The following is a 17805-nucleotide window of genomic DNA, read 5'->3' on the forward strand; positions in this document are numbered from 1 at the left end:
CTCTCCCTTGTCAGGAATCAAAAACATCCCCAACACAATGTAAGGTGCGTGCGGGAATGTCGAGTTTTTCTAGGGGGATGTCCCCCCTGGCGGCAGGGGCGGATCAGTTCATTTTATGGGTGGTTTTTTTCAAAAGTATATTGTGAAGATATGGGTGTGAAGGCGCGAAGCGCCGAGCCGACGGCGCGAAGCGCCGAGCCGAGCTTGCTAGGGAGGTCCGGGGGCATGCCCCCCCGGAAAATTTTGAAAAAAAGGATGCAAAATGGTGCAATCTGGTGCATTCTGAGGATGATCATTACCAGTTTCAGGCAGCAGATTTTGTCACTGATTAATACCCCCAAAATTGAAACTCAATGTAAAATAAAGAAATGCATACCTCATTCAATATTTTTATTTTTGGCTGGGGGGGGGGGGGGGTCCGGAAACCCTAGAACCCCCCCCCCCCTCGTTGTGGGGGTCAGGGGGCTTCGCCCCCTGAAGCTGATGGGTAGGTCATATTCTGAGATAGGCAAATGGTCGTTCCTTGCATAAAACGGCATAAAATAAGCAATAATAAAAAATAAAAAAAATAAGTAAGGTACATGTTTAGGCTAGGGGGGGGGGGGGTTGCGCAACCCCCATAACCCCCCCGGTAGTCCGGCCCTGGTGTGTGTGTGTGTGTTTGTGTGTGTGTGTGTATGTGTGTGTGTTTGTGTATGTGTGAGAGCGTGTGTGTGTGTATCAGTGTGAGTGTGTGTGTGTGTGTGTGTGTGTGTGTGTGTGTGTGTGTGTGTGTGTGTGTGTGTGTGTGTGTGTGTGTGTGATGGAATCTGTCTTTGTCTCTTTGTGTCTGTAATTTTCGTGTGTTGCATACGGTATCGAAATGACTGGCCTTCCTGGCACTACGGCCCAATCGCAAAGATCTGCACCTAAACACATTTGACTAGTTGTGTATGACGAGTAGCAAACTGGTTAAACATTGTGCCACTCGTGATTCTGCTCACAGGTACGGGACCTCATTCTTGCCTATATCCTGGTGCTGGTCACCTATGTGTACTTCGGGGGACTCTTCTACATCACTTTCCCACTCAACAAAAACTGTATAACTGATGTGAGTAGTGATGATTCGTTTTTGTTGTTGTTGTTGTTGTTGTTGTTGTTGTTGTTGTCGTTGTTACAGATTGTGTTTCCCTTTTGCAGTCCAAGGAAAGAATTTATGTCCGTGCAGAATGTGCTGAATGTAATCCCACAGCATATCTCTGGCTCTATACGTTCAGAATGTGCTGGATGTCTTGAAAAGGAGGGAGTCTTAAAACGGGGGATATTTTTACAGAGCTTATGAACAAAACGTTTGAAAACACAAAGTCTTAAAAGAGAGGGAGTCTTACATTAGGGGGAGGGAGTCTTACATTAGGGGGGGGGGAGTCTTAAAAGAAGGGTTCTATTGTACTCCCATAGTATCTCTGGCTCTATCCTTTCAGAATATGCTGTATGTACTCCCATAGTATCTCTGTCTCTATCCTTTCAAAATGTGCTGTATGTACTCCCATAGTATCTCTGGCTCTATCCTTTCAGAATGTGCTGTATGTACTCCCATAGTATCTCTGGCTCTATCCTTTCAGAATGTGCTGTATGTACTCCCATAGTATCTCTGTCTCTATCCTTTCAGAATGTGCTGTATGTAATCCCATAGTATCTCTGGCTCTATCCTTTCAGAATGTGCTGTATGTACTCCCATAGTATCTCTGGCTCTATCCTTTCAGAATGTGCTGTATGTACTCCCATAGTATCTCTGGGTCTATCCTTTCAGAATGTGCTGTATGTAATCCCATAGTATCTCTGGCTCTATCCTTTCAGAATGTGCTGTATGTACTCCCATAGTATCTCTGGGTCTATCCTTTCAGAATGTGCTGTATGTACTCCCATAGTATCTCTGGCTCTATCCTTTCAGAATGTGCTGTATGTACTCCCATAGTATCTCTGGCTCTATCCTTTCAGAATGTGCTGTATGTAATCCCATAGCATCTCTGGCTCTATCCTTTCAGAATGTGCTGGATGTAATCCCATAGTATCTCTGCCTCCTCCGTTATGTAATCCCATAGTATATCTGGCTCTATCTGTTCAGAATGTGCTGGACACCATCGCGTCCAGCGACGTGTTGTGCCTGGTAGCACGTGTCGGCCTGTTCTTCCAGCTGACCTGTCTCTTTCCACAGCTAGCCTTCATCACCAGGATACAGCTCTACACCGCACTCTACGGAAACCCTTGGCCAAGGTAGACTGCTGTTCAAACACTTAATATTATTATGAAACTATTGTGATCTTGAAATGAAGGAGCATTGGTACTTCTGGCAGTATTTTATGAAGGTGTTAAGCTGTTCTTCCACTTTTGAAGAAATCAAGGCGTACACATACAAGATGCTAATTGATAATGATATATTATCTCTAATTTACGACCTCATTAAACCCTTAGAATAAAGGCGTTAAAAGAGAGTTGTTGGGTTTTTTTATAATGAAGGTAACCCTATAAAGAAAACGTCTCAAAACATGAGAATGTACAGTAGAGCGAGTGTTATAATGGAAGGTCTGAACAGAGAGGTTCCATTGCACTACTGTTACTACTACTACTACAACTACTACTAAGCTAACTGGTACAGCTACTACTACTTCCACTACTACTACTACTATTATTAATGATCATAAAGAATAGCCGTTGTGCAGGGCAAGTCTCATGAGTAGCTCCAAATGACTACAAGTCTTGGTCATCCGTAAAATCCGTATTTTGTACAATGACGGCAGAGGGAACGTTTTGCTATTGGATACTTGTTCCGTGATTTTAAGCACATCGTTTGCAAAGTAGAGTTCATAAAGGAACTTAGTCTTTCCGACATGATGTTTTCAATGAGTTTGTCTTTCATACGGACATAAACGTGCAGGTTTCTGTCGTCGTGCCATTGAACAAAATCGACGTGTAGCTGATGGGCAACTAAAGGTGTAGCTGATGGGCAACTAAAGGTGTAGCTGATGGGCAACTAAAGGTGTAGCTGATGGGCAACTAAAGGTGTAGCTGATGGGCAACTAAAGGTGTAGCTGATGGGCAACTAAAGGTGTAGCTGATGGGCAACTAAAGGTGTAGCTGATGGGTAACTAAAGGTGTAGCTGATGGGCAACTAAAGGTGTAGCTGATGGGCAACTAAAGGTGTAGCTAGTAGTTTGATGTTGTAGTCAATTGCAAAGATGTTCTTTTCTTTTTTTACATTTAGTCAAGTTTTTACTAAATGTTTTAACATCGAGGGGGAATCGAAACGAGGGTCGTGGTGTATGTGTGTGCGTGTGTGCGTGCGTGTGTGCGTGCGTGTAGAGCGATTCAGACCAAACTACTGGACCGATCTTTATGAAATTTGACATGAGAGTTCCTGGGTATGATATCCCCGAACGTTTTTTTCTTTTTTTTGATAAATGTCTTTGATGACGTCATATCCGGCTTTTCGTGAAAGTTGAGGCGGCACTGTCACGCTCTCATTTTTCAACCAAATTGGTTGAAATTTTGATCAAGTAGTCTTCGACGAAGCCCGGACTTCGGTATTGCATTTCAGCTTGGTGGCTTAAAAATTAATTAATGACTTTGGTCATTAAAAATCTGAAAATTGTAAAAAAAAATATTTTTTTCTAAAACGATCCAAATTTACGTTCATCTTATTCTCCATCATTTGCTGATTCCAAAAACATATAAATATGTTATATTCGGATTAAAAACAAGCTCTGAAAATTAAATATATAAAATTTATTATCAAAATTAAATTTTTGAAATCAATTTAAAAACACTTTCATCTTATTCCTTGTTGGTTCTTGATTCCAAAAACATATAGATATGATATGTTTGGATTAAAAACACGCTCAGAAAGTTAAAATAAAGAGAGGTACAGAAAAGCGTGCTATCCTTCTCAGCGCAAGTACTACCCCGCTCTTCCTGTCAATTTCACTGCCTTTGCCGTGCGCGGTGGACTGACGATGCTACGAGTATACGGTCTTGCTGCGTTGCATTGCGCTCAGTTTCATTCTGTGAGTTCGACAGCTACTTGACTAAATGTTGTATTTTCGCCTTACGCGACTTGTTCTTTTTTACTAAACAGTGTATACCACGTGGTAGGCCTGAACGTGGTAGTGGTGACCATATGTGTGCTGTTTGCGGTCTTCCTACCACACATCGGAAGAATCATAAGGTACTTCTGTTCTTTGTTTGTGGTAAAGCTATATTTTTTATTTTGCCCCTTTTACCATTAAGACCTTTTATAGGTTTTTGTTTGTTTGTTTGTTTATTTGTTTGTTTGTTTGTTTGTTTTCTTGTTTCCAGTTGTTGCTTTTTGAGAAACCTTTTTTAATTTTCTATATTTCCACTTATACTCAAGTTTACAATATACTGTAAACGACCTCGGAATAACACGTCCGCTTACAAACTTCGTACTACACAATTATCAGCTTCATAATGTCTTTCTCGTTGACAGCTTCGTGGGTGCCCTGTGTGGGTTTTACTACGCCATCGGGTTGCCATGCTTGGTGCGCTGTGTATCGCTGAAAGAGGAGGGACGCCTGACCTACTTTCACATTGTGTTCCACGGGCTGCTCGTGTTGATAGGCCTCGCAAACTTTGTGGCACAGTTCTTCGTTCTCAAAGATCTATAGACAAGGGCTGGACGATTCCTGCTCATTCTTCGTCCTCAAGCAACGATCTGAATAGACAAGGGGTAAATAATTCTTACCTCTTCTTCGCCCTCAACGATATATTGACAAGGGATGAACAATTCCTACCACTCTCCGCCCTCAAAGATCTATAGACAAGGAATGGACAATTCATATCACTGCTTCGCCCTCAACGATCTATAGACAAGGAATGGACAATTCCTACCGCTGCTTCTCCCTCGGCAACGATCTGTAGGCAAGGAATGGACAATGTCTACCATTTCTTTTTTGTCTGCGATCTAAAGACACGGAAAGGACAATATCTACCACTGCTTTGCCCTCAACGATCTACAGACAAGGAATGGACAAGTACTGTAAGTGCTTTGCTCTCAACGATCTTTTGACAAAGGTTGGATACCCAACCTTCTTTCGCGAACTACGTGTAATCTCATGGTTGGTCGACATTACATTGCCGAAGTCTTGCGTTTTAACATTTAGTCAAGTTTTGACTTGATTTTTAATTTTTTAATTATATTATTGTGTGTCTATGCGTCCCAAGGACAGATTGTAAGAAAAGGCGTAGCCTTAAATCTTAATCCTTGTTTATAATAAAGTTCAATTCAATTCTCTCTCTCTCTCTCTCTCTCTCTCTCTCTCTCTCTCTCTCTCTCTCTCTCTCTCTCTCTCTCTCTCTCTCTCTCTCTCTCTCTCTCTCTCTCCCTCCCTCCGTCTGCAAGGTCTGTCTATGTACAAAGCATTAAGGTCAATCAAGCACTGTCACTAAGCGGAACTGTGTTCGTCCGGCATGGCTGCAAGGTCTGTCTATGTACAAAGCATTAAGGTCAATCAAGCACTGTCACTAAGCGGAACTGTGTTCGTCCGACATGGCTGCAAGGTCTGTCTATGTACAAAGCATTAAGGTCAATCAAGAACTGTCACAAAGCGGAACTGTGTTCGTCCGGCATTGCTGCAAGTTTTGGCTATCTACAAAGCATTAAGGTCAATCAAGCACTGTCACGAAGCGGAACTGTGCTCATCCGGCATTGCTGCAAGGTCTTGTCTATCAACAAAGCATTAAGGTCAATCAAGCACTGTTACTAAGCGTAACTGTGTTCGTCCGGCATTGCTGCAAGGTCTGTCTATGTACAAAGCATTAAGGTCAATCAAGCACTGTCACGAAGCGGAACTGTGTTCGTCCGGCATGGCTGCAAGGTCTGTCTATGTACAAAGCATTAAGGTCAATCAAGCACTGTCACTAAGCGGAACTGTGTCCGTCCGGCATGGCTGCAAAGTCTGTCTATGTACAAAGCATTAAGGTCAATCAAGCACTGTCACTAAGCGGAACTGTGTTCGTCCGGCATGGCTGCAAGGTCTGTCTATGTACAAAGCATTAAGGTCAATCAAGCACTGTCACCAAGCGGAACTGTGTTCGTCCGGCATGGCTGCAAGGTCTGTCTATGTACAAAGCATTAAGGTCAATCAAGCACTGTCACTAAGCGGAACTGCGTTCGTCCGACATTGCTGCAAGGTCTGTCTATGTACAAAGCATTACGGTCAATCAAGCACTGTGACTAAGCGGAACTGTGTTCGTCCGGCATGGCTGCAAGGTCTGTCTATGTACAAAGCATTAAGGTCAATCAAGCACTGTCACTAAGCGGAACTGTGTTCGTCCGGCATGGCTGCAAGGTCTGTCTATGTACAAAGCATTAAGGTCAATCAAGCACTGTCACTAAGCGGAACTGTGTTCGTCCGACATGGCTGCAAGTTCTGTCCATCAACAAAGCAATAAAGGCCAACTCCGCCTCTTGAAAACAGTTCGCCTCCCCATCTCAGATCTGGCCAAGGTTTTACATGAGATTAGACCATCGCCCCACTTGGTCACATACAAAAAACAAGAGGCGAAGCCTTCAAGGCTCACGTAAGAAATAGACAAACAGTAACACAAACTCAATCACTCCGTCACACATACACACCCACACACACAGTAAGCTTAGGTGACACTGTGCAAGAAAGAGAGACACTAGATCTAGATCTGTCTGTCTGCATGTAGCCTACTTACAGGGACACGACTGCCAAATAGTCTCGGCCCGCTCAAAATAACAATGACCGAGACCACACACACCACGCGAGAGAGAAAGACTACAGGGAGGCATGCCGTCATGATGCATTAATTGACGTCAAACACTTTTGACCGTGACGTAATCTTATGCGAGCTTTATCCATAGTCTTGGATAACCACTCACACATAGACTCGGAAATGTTAAAGTTTCTACCACAGACATACACACGCACAAACACACACACACACACACGCACAAACGCACAGACAGACAAAGTTACGATCGCATAGGCTACACTTCGTGAGCCAATGAACCCCGTGGGTGCTCTCTGTACACAGTTATATTTGTTTTAAGAAATCATTTCCTAAAAGGCACTGGTACCTTTATCGGAAATTATGACATTAAAAAAATTCAACTCACCTCAGCCAGCAGTCAGGGTGGTCATTTTTGGTATGTGACCAATTGGAGGGATGGTCTTATCCCATGTAAAAAGCCTGTCCCGATCTGAGACAGTGAGGCGAACAGTTACTGTTTTCACGAGGCGGAGTGGGACTTTAAGGTTAGTCAAGGACTGTCACATTTGAAAATGGGCAAATGTTGACACCGCAGACACAACGGCACTGCTTAATATATGTGACCCTCTACCACGAAATGAGTCGCATGTTATCTCGCGCGGTTCTGCGCTGGGCTTAATATAAGTCCGGGGAGTGTCTGGTAACAGTGTGAGGGTCACCTTAGTCACAGGCTTATAACTCAAACAGTTTTCGCTCTTTTCTAAAACGGTTTTCACCACTGGATAGAGCATAAAAAAACTCTTTAGGAAAATGTAAAAATATGAAAATCGTGCAAAGGTGACATGCGACTCATACCGTCATGGAGGGTCACATATTTTTCATTCTTGTCCGTTTATGTAATGTAAGATTTCGCGCAACCAGTAAGTGTTACTTTTCTGTGCCACAGGTGAATGTTTCACTCTCATGTACAGTCGAACAAACAGATACCAAGTGTGTTATATAATCTTATTGTTTAAAAAAAATAGTTGTTTACAAAAATTAAAAAAATTCCTGAAAAAAAATGAAAAAAAGGACATTTCAGCCAGCTACGTGGAATTGGTGTCAGTGTATGCCATTGAGCAGAGCAGTGTGGCCGGTGGAGAAGTGGGAGGGGGAAAAGCCGAGAGGGAGATCACCCTCGGAGGTACTCTTGGTCAGCTGTGTCCGGGTTGAGCGTGTCCTGCAGGCCCACCAGCCAGTACGTGTCCATCTCCCCTTTTCCCTGAAAAAGCGGCGGAAAAGTGGGTACACGGGCCGAGGTAAACGAGAAAGTTCTCAACCGGGTAGGAAGGAGCCAGCGGCGGAAAAGTGGGTACACGGGCTGAGGTAAACGAGAAAGTTACCAACCGGGTAGGAGCCAGCCGCGGAAAAGTGGGTACACGGGCCGAGGTAAACGAGAAAGTTACCAACCGGGTAGGAGCCAGCGGCGGAAAAGTGGGTACACGGGCCGAGGTAAACGAGAAAGTTACCAACCGGGTAGGAGCCAGCCGCGGAAAAGTCGGTACACGGGCCGAGGTAAACGAGAAAGTTACCAACCGGGTAGGAGCCAGCCGCGGAAAAGTCGGTAGGCCTACACGGGCCGAGGTAAACGAGAAAGTTACCAACCGGGTAGGAGCCAGCCGCGGAAAAGTCGGTACACGGGCCGAGGTAAACGAGAAAGTTACCAACCGGGTAGGAGCCAGCCGCGGAAAAGTCGGTACACGGGCCGAGGTAAACGAGAAAGTTACCAACCGGGTAGGAGCCAGCCGCGGAAAAGTCGGTAGGCCTACACGGGTCGAGGTAAACGAGAAAATTACCAACCGGGTAGGAGCCAGCCGCGGAAAAGTCGGTACACGGGCTGAGGTAAACGAGAAAATTACCAACCGGGTAGGAGCCAGCGGCGGAAAAGTCGGTACACGGGCCGAGGTAAACGAGAAAATTACCAACCGGGTAGGAGCCAGCGGCGGAAAAGTCGGTACACGGGCCGAGGTAAACGAGAAAGTTCTCAACCGGGTAGGAAGGAGCCAGCGGCGGAAAAGTGGGTACACGGGCCGAGGTAAACGAGAAAGTTACCAACCGGGTAGGAGCCAGCCGCGGAAAAGTCGGTAGGCCTACACGGGCCGAGGTAAACGAGAAAATTACCAACCGGGTAGGAGCCAGCCGCGGAAAAGTCGGTAGGCCTACACGGGCCGAGGTAAACGAGAAAGTTAGCAACCGGGTAGGAACCAGCGGCGGAAAAGTCGGTACACGGGCCGAGGTAAACGAGAAAGTTACCAACCGGGTAAGAGCCAGCCGCGGTGTTGGATTGGTTGAAATTGAGATTTGTTGTGATTTCAACGAATCAGAAATATTGTGAAAAAGACCACTTTGTTGATTAATTGTTTAAGGCATTGTAAGTATAAGTTATGCAGAAAAAGTGTGGAAATAATGTACAAATCCTTTATTTTGCCACATGTTGACTATGTTGATGTATTATGGGATAATTGTACCGAAGCCCTGTCGAACACCCTGGAAAAACTACACCTTGAAGCTTTACGTATTATAATTGGCGGTGTGCGGAGAACTAGTCATGGTAAGATTTACAAAGAAAGCCGATTTTGTAGTCTAAAGGAACGCCGCAGACAACATAAACTGATTTTATATCATAAAATGGTTCATGGTAAATGTCCCCTATATTTAGTTGACCTTTTGCCACCACTAGTTTCATCCTTAAATCCTTATCACAGAAGACGACCACTTGAAAGATTTGTACCAGCTCACAGGACAGAAATCTTCCGAACATCCTTCGTTCCTTCGACTACAATTTTATGGAATGATCTCCCTGATGTGGTTAAAACCACAAACTCAATTAGCGAGTTTAAGCATTATTTACAGTCCTCATCATTATGTGCCAGTTTATTATTATTTTGGAAAAAGACAGGTAGAAATACAACACAGCAGAATGCGTTTAAACATGAGTAACCTTAATTCCGATTTATGCAAACGCCATTTAAAAGATAACCCACAGTGTGCGCGCGGTAACCGGAACGAAACAGCTGAACATTACTTGTTATACTGCACGTTGTTTGAAAATGCTCGTATGTCCACAATTAACTCACTGCCTGCCAAGTTTAGACACGTGGAAACATTTTTAAGAGGCAGCGAGCAACATTCATTTCGCATAAATACATTGATTTTCGAGTCGGTCCAATCCTTTATTGCTGAATCTGGTCGACTAACTTGAAGGATTAGCCCACGTACTGGTATTGTGTATGTTTGTGTGCAGGAGAACGTAAACCCGCCTCTCAGTGTTGTTGCATCAATTACATATTTAACATAAGTAATAATTATCATTGAGTTTTTGTTTTTGTTTTGCTGTTCTCTTTTGTGTGTGAGTGTGTGTGGTTGTTTTCTTCCATACATTCGTAACGAACTATGCTGCCCTCTCCATGAAAATGTACATTTATCTGAACTTACTTATTGCATGTCTCAGCATCGATGTTCTCGTCCCACGCGCTTCATTCATAGTCTCACCTTATTTTTTTCTTTATTTTTTTTCTTTTATTTTTTTATTTGATTAATTTTATTTTATTTTTTTCTCTCTGTAAATCCTCCTGTTTTGATTAAGTTCCCCATACCCCCCTCCTACATTTTGTTCTTCTGGTTAATAATTGTGTTGTCCACCATCATGAAAACTTGTGTAACTTCGCATTGTTATGGTCACGTCAAATAAGCATCTGCTTGAGTTCGTGTCCTAGCTGCATTTTTGTCAATTGTTTCATGTCATGTATTTTGAATAAAATTGTGTTTAAACCAACGAATCAGACCCCGCGGTTTTTTCTCTCCCGACTGGGTGGAACCCACTTTCGCTTCGTGCACCTCAGCCCTGGTACCTACGATGTGAGGCCCCTCTGGTGAGTGAACACCTCGCATGAAAGGACACCTTCTGAAGTCCCTTGGTCTATTACTATGACCAAAATATGCCTGTGAGGACAGGCCACCTGGTCTTAAATGAAATGCGTGGATTAATGGCAAATATTATATATGTATTCTTAAACGGATTTTTGTTTTGATGTACAATTTTCATTCAATTTTCCTTTCATGTTTGCTTGCTTTTCATTTAAACTGTACAATAGCCGCCATTTATATGTAATTTTCTAGAAAACTGTAAACACCACCATAAGCATTATGCTTGTTGTTGTTTACTCAATATGCGCTTTTTGTAAATAATGCACAAACGTTGAATAAAACAGTTTAAACCAATGGCAAACACTTCGGGTCTAAAAGGCTTGTCTTTAGACGTGAGCATCGTAAGAAAACACATGTCCAAAGACACCATGATTTTCCCCCGTCTGTGTGTGTGTGTGTGTGTGTGTGTGTGTGTGTGTGTGTGTGTGTGTGTGTGTGTGTGTGTGTGTGTGTCTCTCTCTCTCTCTCTCTCTCTCTCTCTCTCTGACACACACTCTCTCTAACACACACTCTCTCTGTCTCTCTGTCTCTGTCTCTGTCTCTGTCTCTCTCTCTCTCTCTCTCTCTCTCTCTCTCTCTCTCTCTCTCTCTCTCTCTCTCTCTCTTTCTCACGTGTCTGAATTTGAGACATTACTTACCTTGACTTGAATGATTCCTCGAGATTCAAATTTGAATGTCTTGTATTTGACGAGCCCGTGGTAGGTTTTATCAGTGATGAGAATTTTGTTCGCTGAAATAAAAACCAAAGATATCAGGTGATGAATCGGAATTAAATGCATTCCGGAAAAAAAACTAAGCTAGCCCAATAGCTATGTCAAAATTTTCCGAATGTTTTTTGTTTGTTTTTTGGACGGACTGGTCAACCTTTCAAGTTGAATTCCATCATGTTTTACTTCACGTCACAAAACAAGAACAACAGCAACAATTCCGTAAGCCAACCTTTGAAGTTGAATTCCATCATGTTTTACTTCACGCCACAAAGCAAGAACAACAACAACAACAACAATTCCGTAAGCCAACCTTTGAAGTTGAATTCCATCATGTTTTACTTCACGTCACAAAGCAAGAACAACAACAATAATTCCATTAGCCAACCTTTGAAGTTGAATTCCATCATGTTTTACTTCACGTCACAGAGCAAGAAGAATAGCAACAACAACAATTCTGTAAGCCAACCTTTGGAGTTGGATTCCATCATGTTGTACTTCACGTCACAAAACAAGAAGAAGAAGAACAACAATAATTCCATATTTTGGGTATAATATTTAGAAACGATATCGGTGCTTCTGACATTGAAGAGAATTGGTCAGTACAGTTTGATAGAATTGAAAGAATTGTTGGAATGTGGTCAAAACGGAATTTAAGCATTAGTGGTAAATTGTGTATAATTAAAACTTTTTTGATATCCCAGTTTGTATATGTTTTGCAGGCACTATCTGCACCGACAAAAGTGCTTGATAGATTAATTTTTTGTGGAAACGGAAGTACTCAAATAGTAAAGCTTTTGAAAAGGTGAAACGAACAGTTGTATGTAATAAAATAGAAATAGGCGGTATTAACATGATAAATATGCATGATATGCAGACATCCTTTTTGTTATGTTGGACAGCCAGGTTACAACAAACAGATTTTGCAAATTGGCAATTGATTCCAAGACATTATTATGAGGTTCTTGGAAGCCAGCTGTGTTGCTTTAAATCAACTGCCAAACCGAAACAGTTTATTGGTCTGACCAGAGTTAAATCAAAATTTTGGCAACAAGTTTTAAAAGTATGGATTGAGAACAGACATTTATTTCCTGTTCAAAAATAAAGTATTTTTGATCAATGTTTGTGGAATAATGCAGATATTATTTTTAGAAAGAATGTGTTGTGTTTTGATAAATGGATTGAAGCCGGTGTGAATTGTGTACGTGATGTATGGATAGACGAAAATATTGTGTCATTTGAACATATTTGTGCCATTGTCGGATATAGCGCCACAAGGCTGTTTGAGTACAACGCTTTGCACACGGCCCTCTGCGCGCTAGCACTGCGAGACAACACAGTAAAAGAAGACGCGGGTGACGAGCCTCCTGCGACCTGTTTTCAGGGCATGCTAAATAACCCTTCCCCGAAGAAATTTCGTGCGATATTAACGCAATCCAAAGCCAGTGAACCCTGCTCTGTAAAATTTTGGTCCCACAAATATAACATTTGCATTGACGAAAAGTATTGGGTCCTGGCAAGTGCATGTACAAGCGAAGAAAGATTAAAGTTACTCCAATGGAAAATTTTACATAATATTTATCCCACAAATATTTTATTGCATAAAATGAAGTTAAAAGAAAATAGTTTATGTAGTCTTTGTAATGAAATGGATTATATTGAACACTTCTTTTGGAAATGTTGCAAAATGAAATTGTTTCAATGGAAAAATGTTAGAAGATGTATTTTTGTTAATACGGGAGAAAATATTATATTAACAGAAAAAGATGTATTGTTTGGTCATTCTCCAGAAATGCAAACCCCCATAAACAAAATTATTAATCATATTTTGCTCATTTCAAAAATGTGTATCAGTAAGTATAGATATGGTAGGCCTATTGATATAAATGTGATGTTAGGATATGAATTAGCCTTGAGATATTTCAGTATTGTGTAAATGTTGAAGGATGAATGATGATACGTTGTAGACGAATGCTTGAATTTTTTTTATTTTTTTTTTTTTTAAAATTTTTATTATTCTTTTTTCTTTTCCAGACAATATAACATAAGACAGATCAAAAACAGTCTACATAGGGTAACGAAAATAGCAAATATCCAGTTGAGGCCATCTCAACCATATCACTTACACACACACATATAAACAGACAGTACAAAAAGGATAGAGGGAAAAGAGAGAGGAAGAAAGAAGAGTGACAGAAGAGAATAAGGATCAGGGAAAGAAGAGGAAGAGGATAGCGAGCGGTGACCAGGCTAAAAAAAAATAAATTAAAAAAAAATAAAAAAATTAAAAAAAAATTAAAAAACATAAAATCATTCCATCGCATGCCTGTACAGACTCCAGTTTCTGTTGAAAGAAGTTAACTCATTGTTAACCAATGCATTGTGCTTCTCTGCCAAAAATCTTTGTTTTAGAGTTAAAACAAGAACCTGAAAATGGGGGCCGGTCGTACGTATTTTAGATGTATAAATGTGGTATTTTGCGATTAGAAGGAACAAATCAAAGGTTTTGTCCGTCACACAGTTTGTTTGGTAGCCACAGATAATAAGTTGCTTATACAGTCTAACATTAGTACAATGTACAAAATTGTCTCGCATCCACTGAAGGAAATCATTCCAAAAGGCCTGTGTTTTTATACAGTCCCAAAAAAGATGTTCTAGCGTTTCCTCCTGCTGTCCGCAGAAAGTACAAATAGGAGATTCAACAATTTTTCTCAGATGCAAAAAACGCTGGGTGGGTATAATTCTATATATCAGTCTATACTGAAACCATCTGAGACGTACGTCCTCAGTTGTTCTTTTAATTTTTAGAAAAACCTTATTGACATCTACATTACAGTTCAGTGCAGCTGTCCACTTTTCAATACATTTCAGAGGATCAGTATTCTTAATCAAATATCCATAGACATGTTTAGAACCACCACTGGCCAAGCACTGCCAGACACATGGGTCACTTACCACAAAGTTATCACAAAAGTCCATTTCTAGCTTACATTGATACTTCTTAACAGCCCGTACTATTCCTTGATATAACAAAAAATTAACAGTCACATTTGGGTATTTTCTGGTAAATTCATCATAGGTCAAAAATCCATCTTCCTTCAGCAAGTGACCAACAGAAACAATACCACAATGTGCCCAGCTTCTAAGAAACAACACCTTCTTGTCTCTGCATATATTGGTATTATAAAAAAGACATTCAGATACAAAGTCATGAAAAGAAGATGGAATACATTTGTTACACACTTTTTTATAATGTTTAAAAACATCAACCCAAAAAGGATTAACAATTCTTTGCATCAGTACATTTGCAAACTCGCCCCCACGTTGTTTCGCCCCCACGTTGAATTTTTTTATTAAAAGCCCCACGATGATGTGCTTGGCAAATGTTAAAAAAAATAAAAAATAAAAATAAAAAAATAAAAACAATTTCTCCAACCTTTGGAGTTGGATTCCATCATGTTTTACTTTACGTCACAAAGCAAGAAGAATAACAACAACAATTCTGTAAGCCAACCTTTGGAGTTGGATTCCATCATGTTTTACTTCACGTCACAGAGCAAGAAGAATAACAACAACAACAATTCTGTAAGACAACCTTTGGAGTTGGATTCCATCATGTTTTACTTCACGTCACAAAGCAAGAAGAAGAACAACAACAATTCTGTAAGCCAACCTTTGGAGTTGGATTCCATCATGTTTTATTTCACGTCACAAAGCAAGAATAACAACGACAACAATTCTGTAAACCAACCTTTGGAGTTGGATTCCATCATGTTTTACTTCACGTCACAAAACAAGAAGAACAACAACAACAACAATTCCGTTTAAAAAATTCCGTAAGCCAACCTTTGGAGTTGGACTCCATTCGTGAAGCAGTGTTGACCGTGTCTCCGAACAGACAGTAGCGAGGCATCTTGATCCCCACCACTCCCGCGCACACCGGACCTTCACCACAATCAACGTCTTTTCATTTGCTTGTCGGCAAAATCTTCATCATCTTAATACCTGTTGTTTGTATCACTGTCATTGTCGTTGTAATTGTCGTCGTCATCATGGCTATATCAGATCTTTGTGAGTCATGTTTTTAGGATGATGATGATGATGATGATGATGATGATGATGATGATGATGATGATGATGATGATGATGATGATGATGATGACGACGAAGAAGACGACGATGATACTGTCGACGACGACTGACGATGCTGCTGCTGCTGCTGATGATGATGATGATGCACGACGATGACGAAAGCGATGATTTCTCACCTGAGACGAAGCCTATCCTGATGCGGAGGCACTCGTAGGGCAGGTGAGGGATGGAGAAATCCTTGCTGGCGGACATGATCTCCAGTGACATCATGGCCACGTGGTAGGCGTGGTGCGCCGTCCAGTCCGGCACTCCCGACACCACCATGTCTGTAAGAAACGGGGTGGTGCAAATGGAGCAAGCGAGAGAGAGATCCGGCACTCCCGACACCACCATGTCTGTGCGAAACGGGGTGGTGCAAATGGAGCAAGAGAGAGAGAGAGATCCGGCACTCCCGACACCACCATGTCTGTGAGAAACGGGGTGGTGCAAATGGAGCAAGAGAGAGAGAGAGAGGGGGGTAGGGGAGGCCAATGGGCGGTTCTGGTGAGGTTATGCCCCCTCTTTCTTTCGGCTGGTTACTGGTGCCACCTCGCGGCAAGATCACACGAGAAAGGAAAAAAACTTGCATTGGTCCCAAATAGCATATCGGTTTGGTAACAGTTCGTGTGTAAGACGTGCATTTTATACGGTAAACAGACAATGGTCGGTTCTGGTGAGGTTATGCCCCTTCTTTCTTTCGGCTGGTAACTGGCGCCACCTCGCGGCAAGACCACAGGAGTTGTCTCGCGTTATCAGAAGCGCTCATTGAGGTCTGGCTGTCATTTCAGAGTACGCCATATCTAAACTATGATGGAGTGCAACATGGTATAGATCATATATATGAGAAAGTAAATTTGTTGTTATTATATTTCATCTCTCCTCCCCTTCAAAGCGCCGTCGTCAGGTTCGGACTTACAAAAGTGTTCTGGAACGTTTCCCATTGCCTTCTATTGCCCATCAACTCCTCTTGCTTGGGCCTCCGTTCTTTTTCACCCCCACCTCCTGCCCCCATGCCCCCCTCTCCTGCTCCAATCCCCAACGACATTTTAAGGTTTACAAGCTTCGTCAATTGACCCCCCCCCCCCCCCACCCCCCTTGTAGACTTTGTGCCCTTGGTTTATCATGGTGTACGGACCACAGGTATTTTAAATCTTTTTCTCTCCCTCACCGTACACACACACACACACACACACACACACACACACACACACACACACACATACACACACATACTCTCTCTCTCTCTGACACACACACATTCACCTCCTACCCCCATGCCCCCCTCTCCTGCTCCAATCCCCAACGACATTTTTAGGTTTACAAGCTTCGTCAATTGACCCCCACCCCCACCCCCCACCCCCCTTGTAGACGTTGTTCCCTTGGTTTAACATGGTGTACGGACCACAGGTATTTTAAATCTGTTTCTCTCCCTCACCGTACACACACACACACACACTCACACACACACACACACACACACACACACACACAAACACACACACACGAACCACGAACACACACAAGCACAAACAAACACACACACACACACACACACACACACACACACACACACACACACACACACACACACACACATAAACATACCCTTTCCTCCAATCACAATTCCAAACTTACAAGCGTCTCCGATGGTCTCCACTTTGTAGACGTTGTGCCTTTCTAGGATAGAGTCGAACATGGTGTAGAGTTGATTGAGAAGCTGCACGATCTGCAAGGGCGAGCTGCGCGCGGACATACTGGTGAAGGAAACGATGTCGCTGAAGAACACAGTGGCGTCCTCGAACCACTCCGCAACAACCACCTTCCCGTTCTTCAGGTCCTCAGCCACCCGCCGGGGCAAGATGCCTGCCGTGACGTCATTGTTGTGTAAACATGTGAAATAATTCCTAACAAGGATTATTTCTTATTTTACACAGACTGTCTGCTGTGGCATTTAGCTTATCATTCAAGAGGTGACTAAAGTAAAAGGGACACAATTGCACTTATTATTTTGACATGCATTTCAGTGGGTTACTTCCCTTGACTTAAATTAACTACTTGTTGTCATGTTCTGGTAATTGCAATTATCAAGTTATAAAATAGAAGTAGTGATGAGAAAATTATCAGAAGTATCTGAAAGTCATTGGTTACATTTAAGGAATATTTAGATGTTGAAATTATATTTTTAACTATGAAGATATATTACTTATGATGAAACCACCTTCCAACTTTTTGAGTTCCCATGTCTGGAAGTGGGGTTTCTCTTTTTTCC

The 17805-nt window shown here is 42.2% G+C and overlaps 2 protein-coding genes across 3 annotated transcripts in view; one reads left to right on the forward strand and one right to left on the reverse strand.

Annotated features, from left to right (window-relative positions):
• The window catches only part of LOC138966433 (neutral amino acid transporter 9-like), a 7657-nt gene extending 2996 nt beyond the window's left edge, over positions 1-4661 (forward strand). Inside the window, exons 5-8 of the mRNA XM_070338672.1 lie at positions 1-48; positions 986-1090; positions 2105-2253; positions 4484-4661. The exon at positions 1-48 is cut by the window's left edge and continues 68 nt beyond it. Coding sequence (XP_070194773.1) covers positions 1-48; positions 986-1090; positions 2105-2253; positions 4484-4661 — 480 coding nt within the window. The remainder of the gene's footprint in view (positions 49-985; positions 1091-2104; positions 2254-4483) is intronic.
• A 3059-nt stretch (positions 4662-7720) lies between these two features.
• The window catches only part of LOC138966471 (atrial natriuretic peptide receptor 1-like), a 46324-nt gene continuing 36239 nt past the window's right edge, over positions 7721-17805 (reverse strand). The window contains exons 16-20 of one of the 2 annotated variants that reach the window (XM_070338726.1): positions 17172-17399; positions 15674-15823; positions 15252-15350; positions 11337-11428; positions 7721-7993 (exon numbers count right to left, since the gene is read on the reverse strand). In XM_070338726.1, the coding sequence (XP_070194827.1) occupies positions 7904-7993; positions 11337-11428; positions 15252-15350; positions 15674-15823; positions 17172-17399 (659 nt within the window). In that variant the 3' untranslated portion in view covers positions 7721-7903. The remainder of the gene's footprint in view (positions 7994-11336; positions 11429-15251; positions 15351-15673; positions 15824-17171; positions 17400-17805) is intronic. The other variant, XM_070338727.1, reaches the window with a different exon arrangement.

Source organism: Littorina saxatilis, linkage group LG5 (assembly GCF_037325665.1).
Source record: "Littorina saxatilis isolate snail1 linkage group LG5, US_GU_Lsax_2.0, whole genome shotgun sequence".
In the NCBI taxonomy this organism is placed as follows: domain Eukaryota; kingdom Metazoa; phylum Mollusca; class Gastropoda; order Littorinimorpha; family Littorinidae; genus Littorina; species Littorina saxatilis.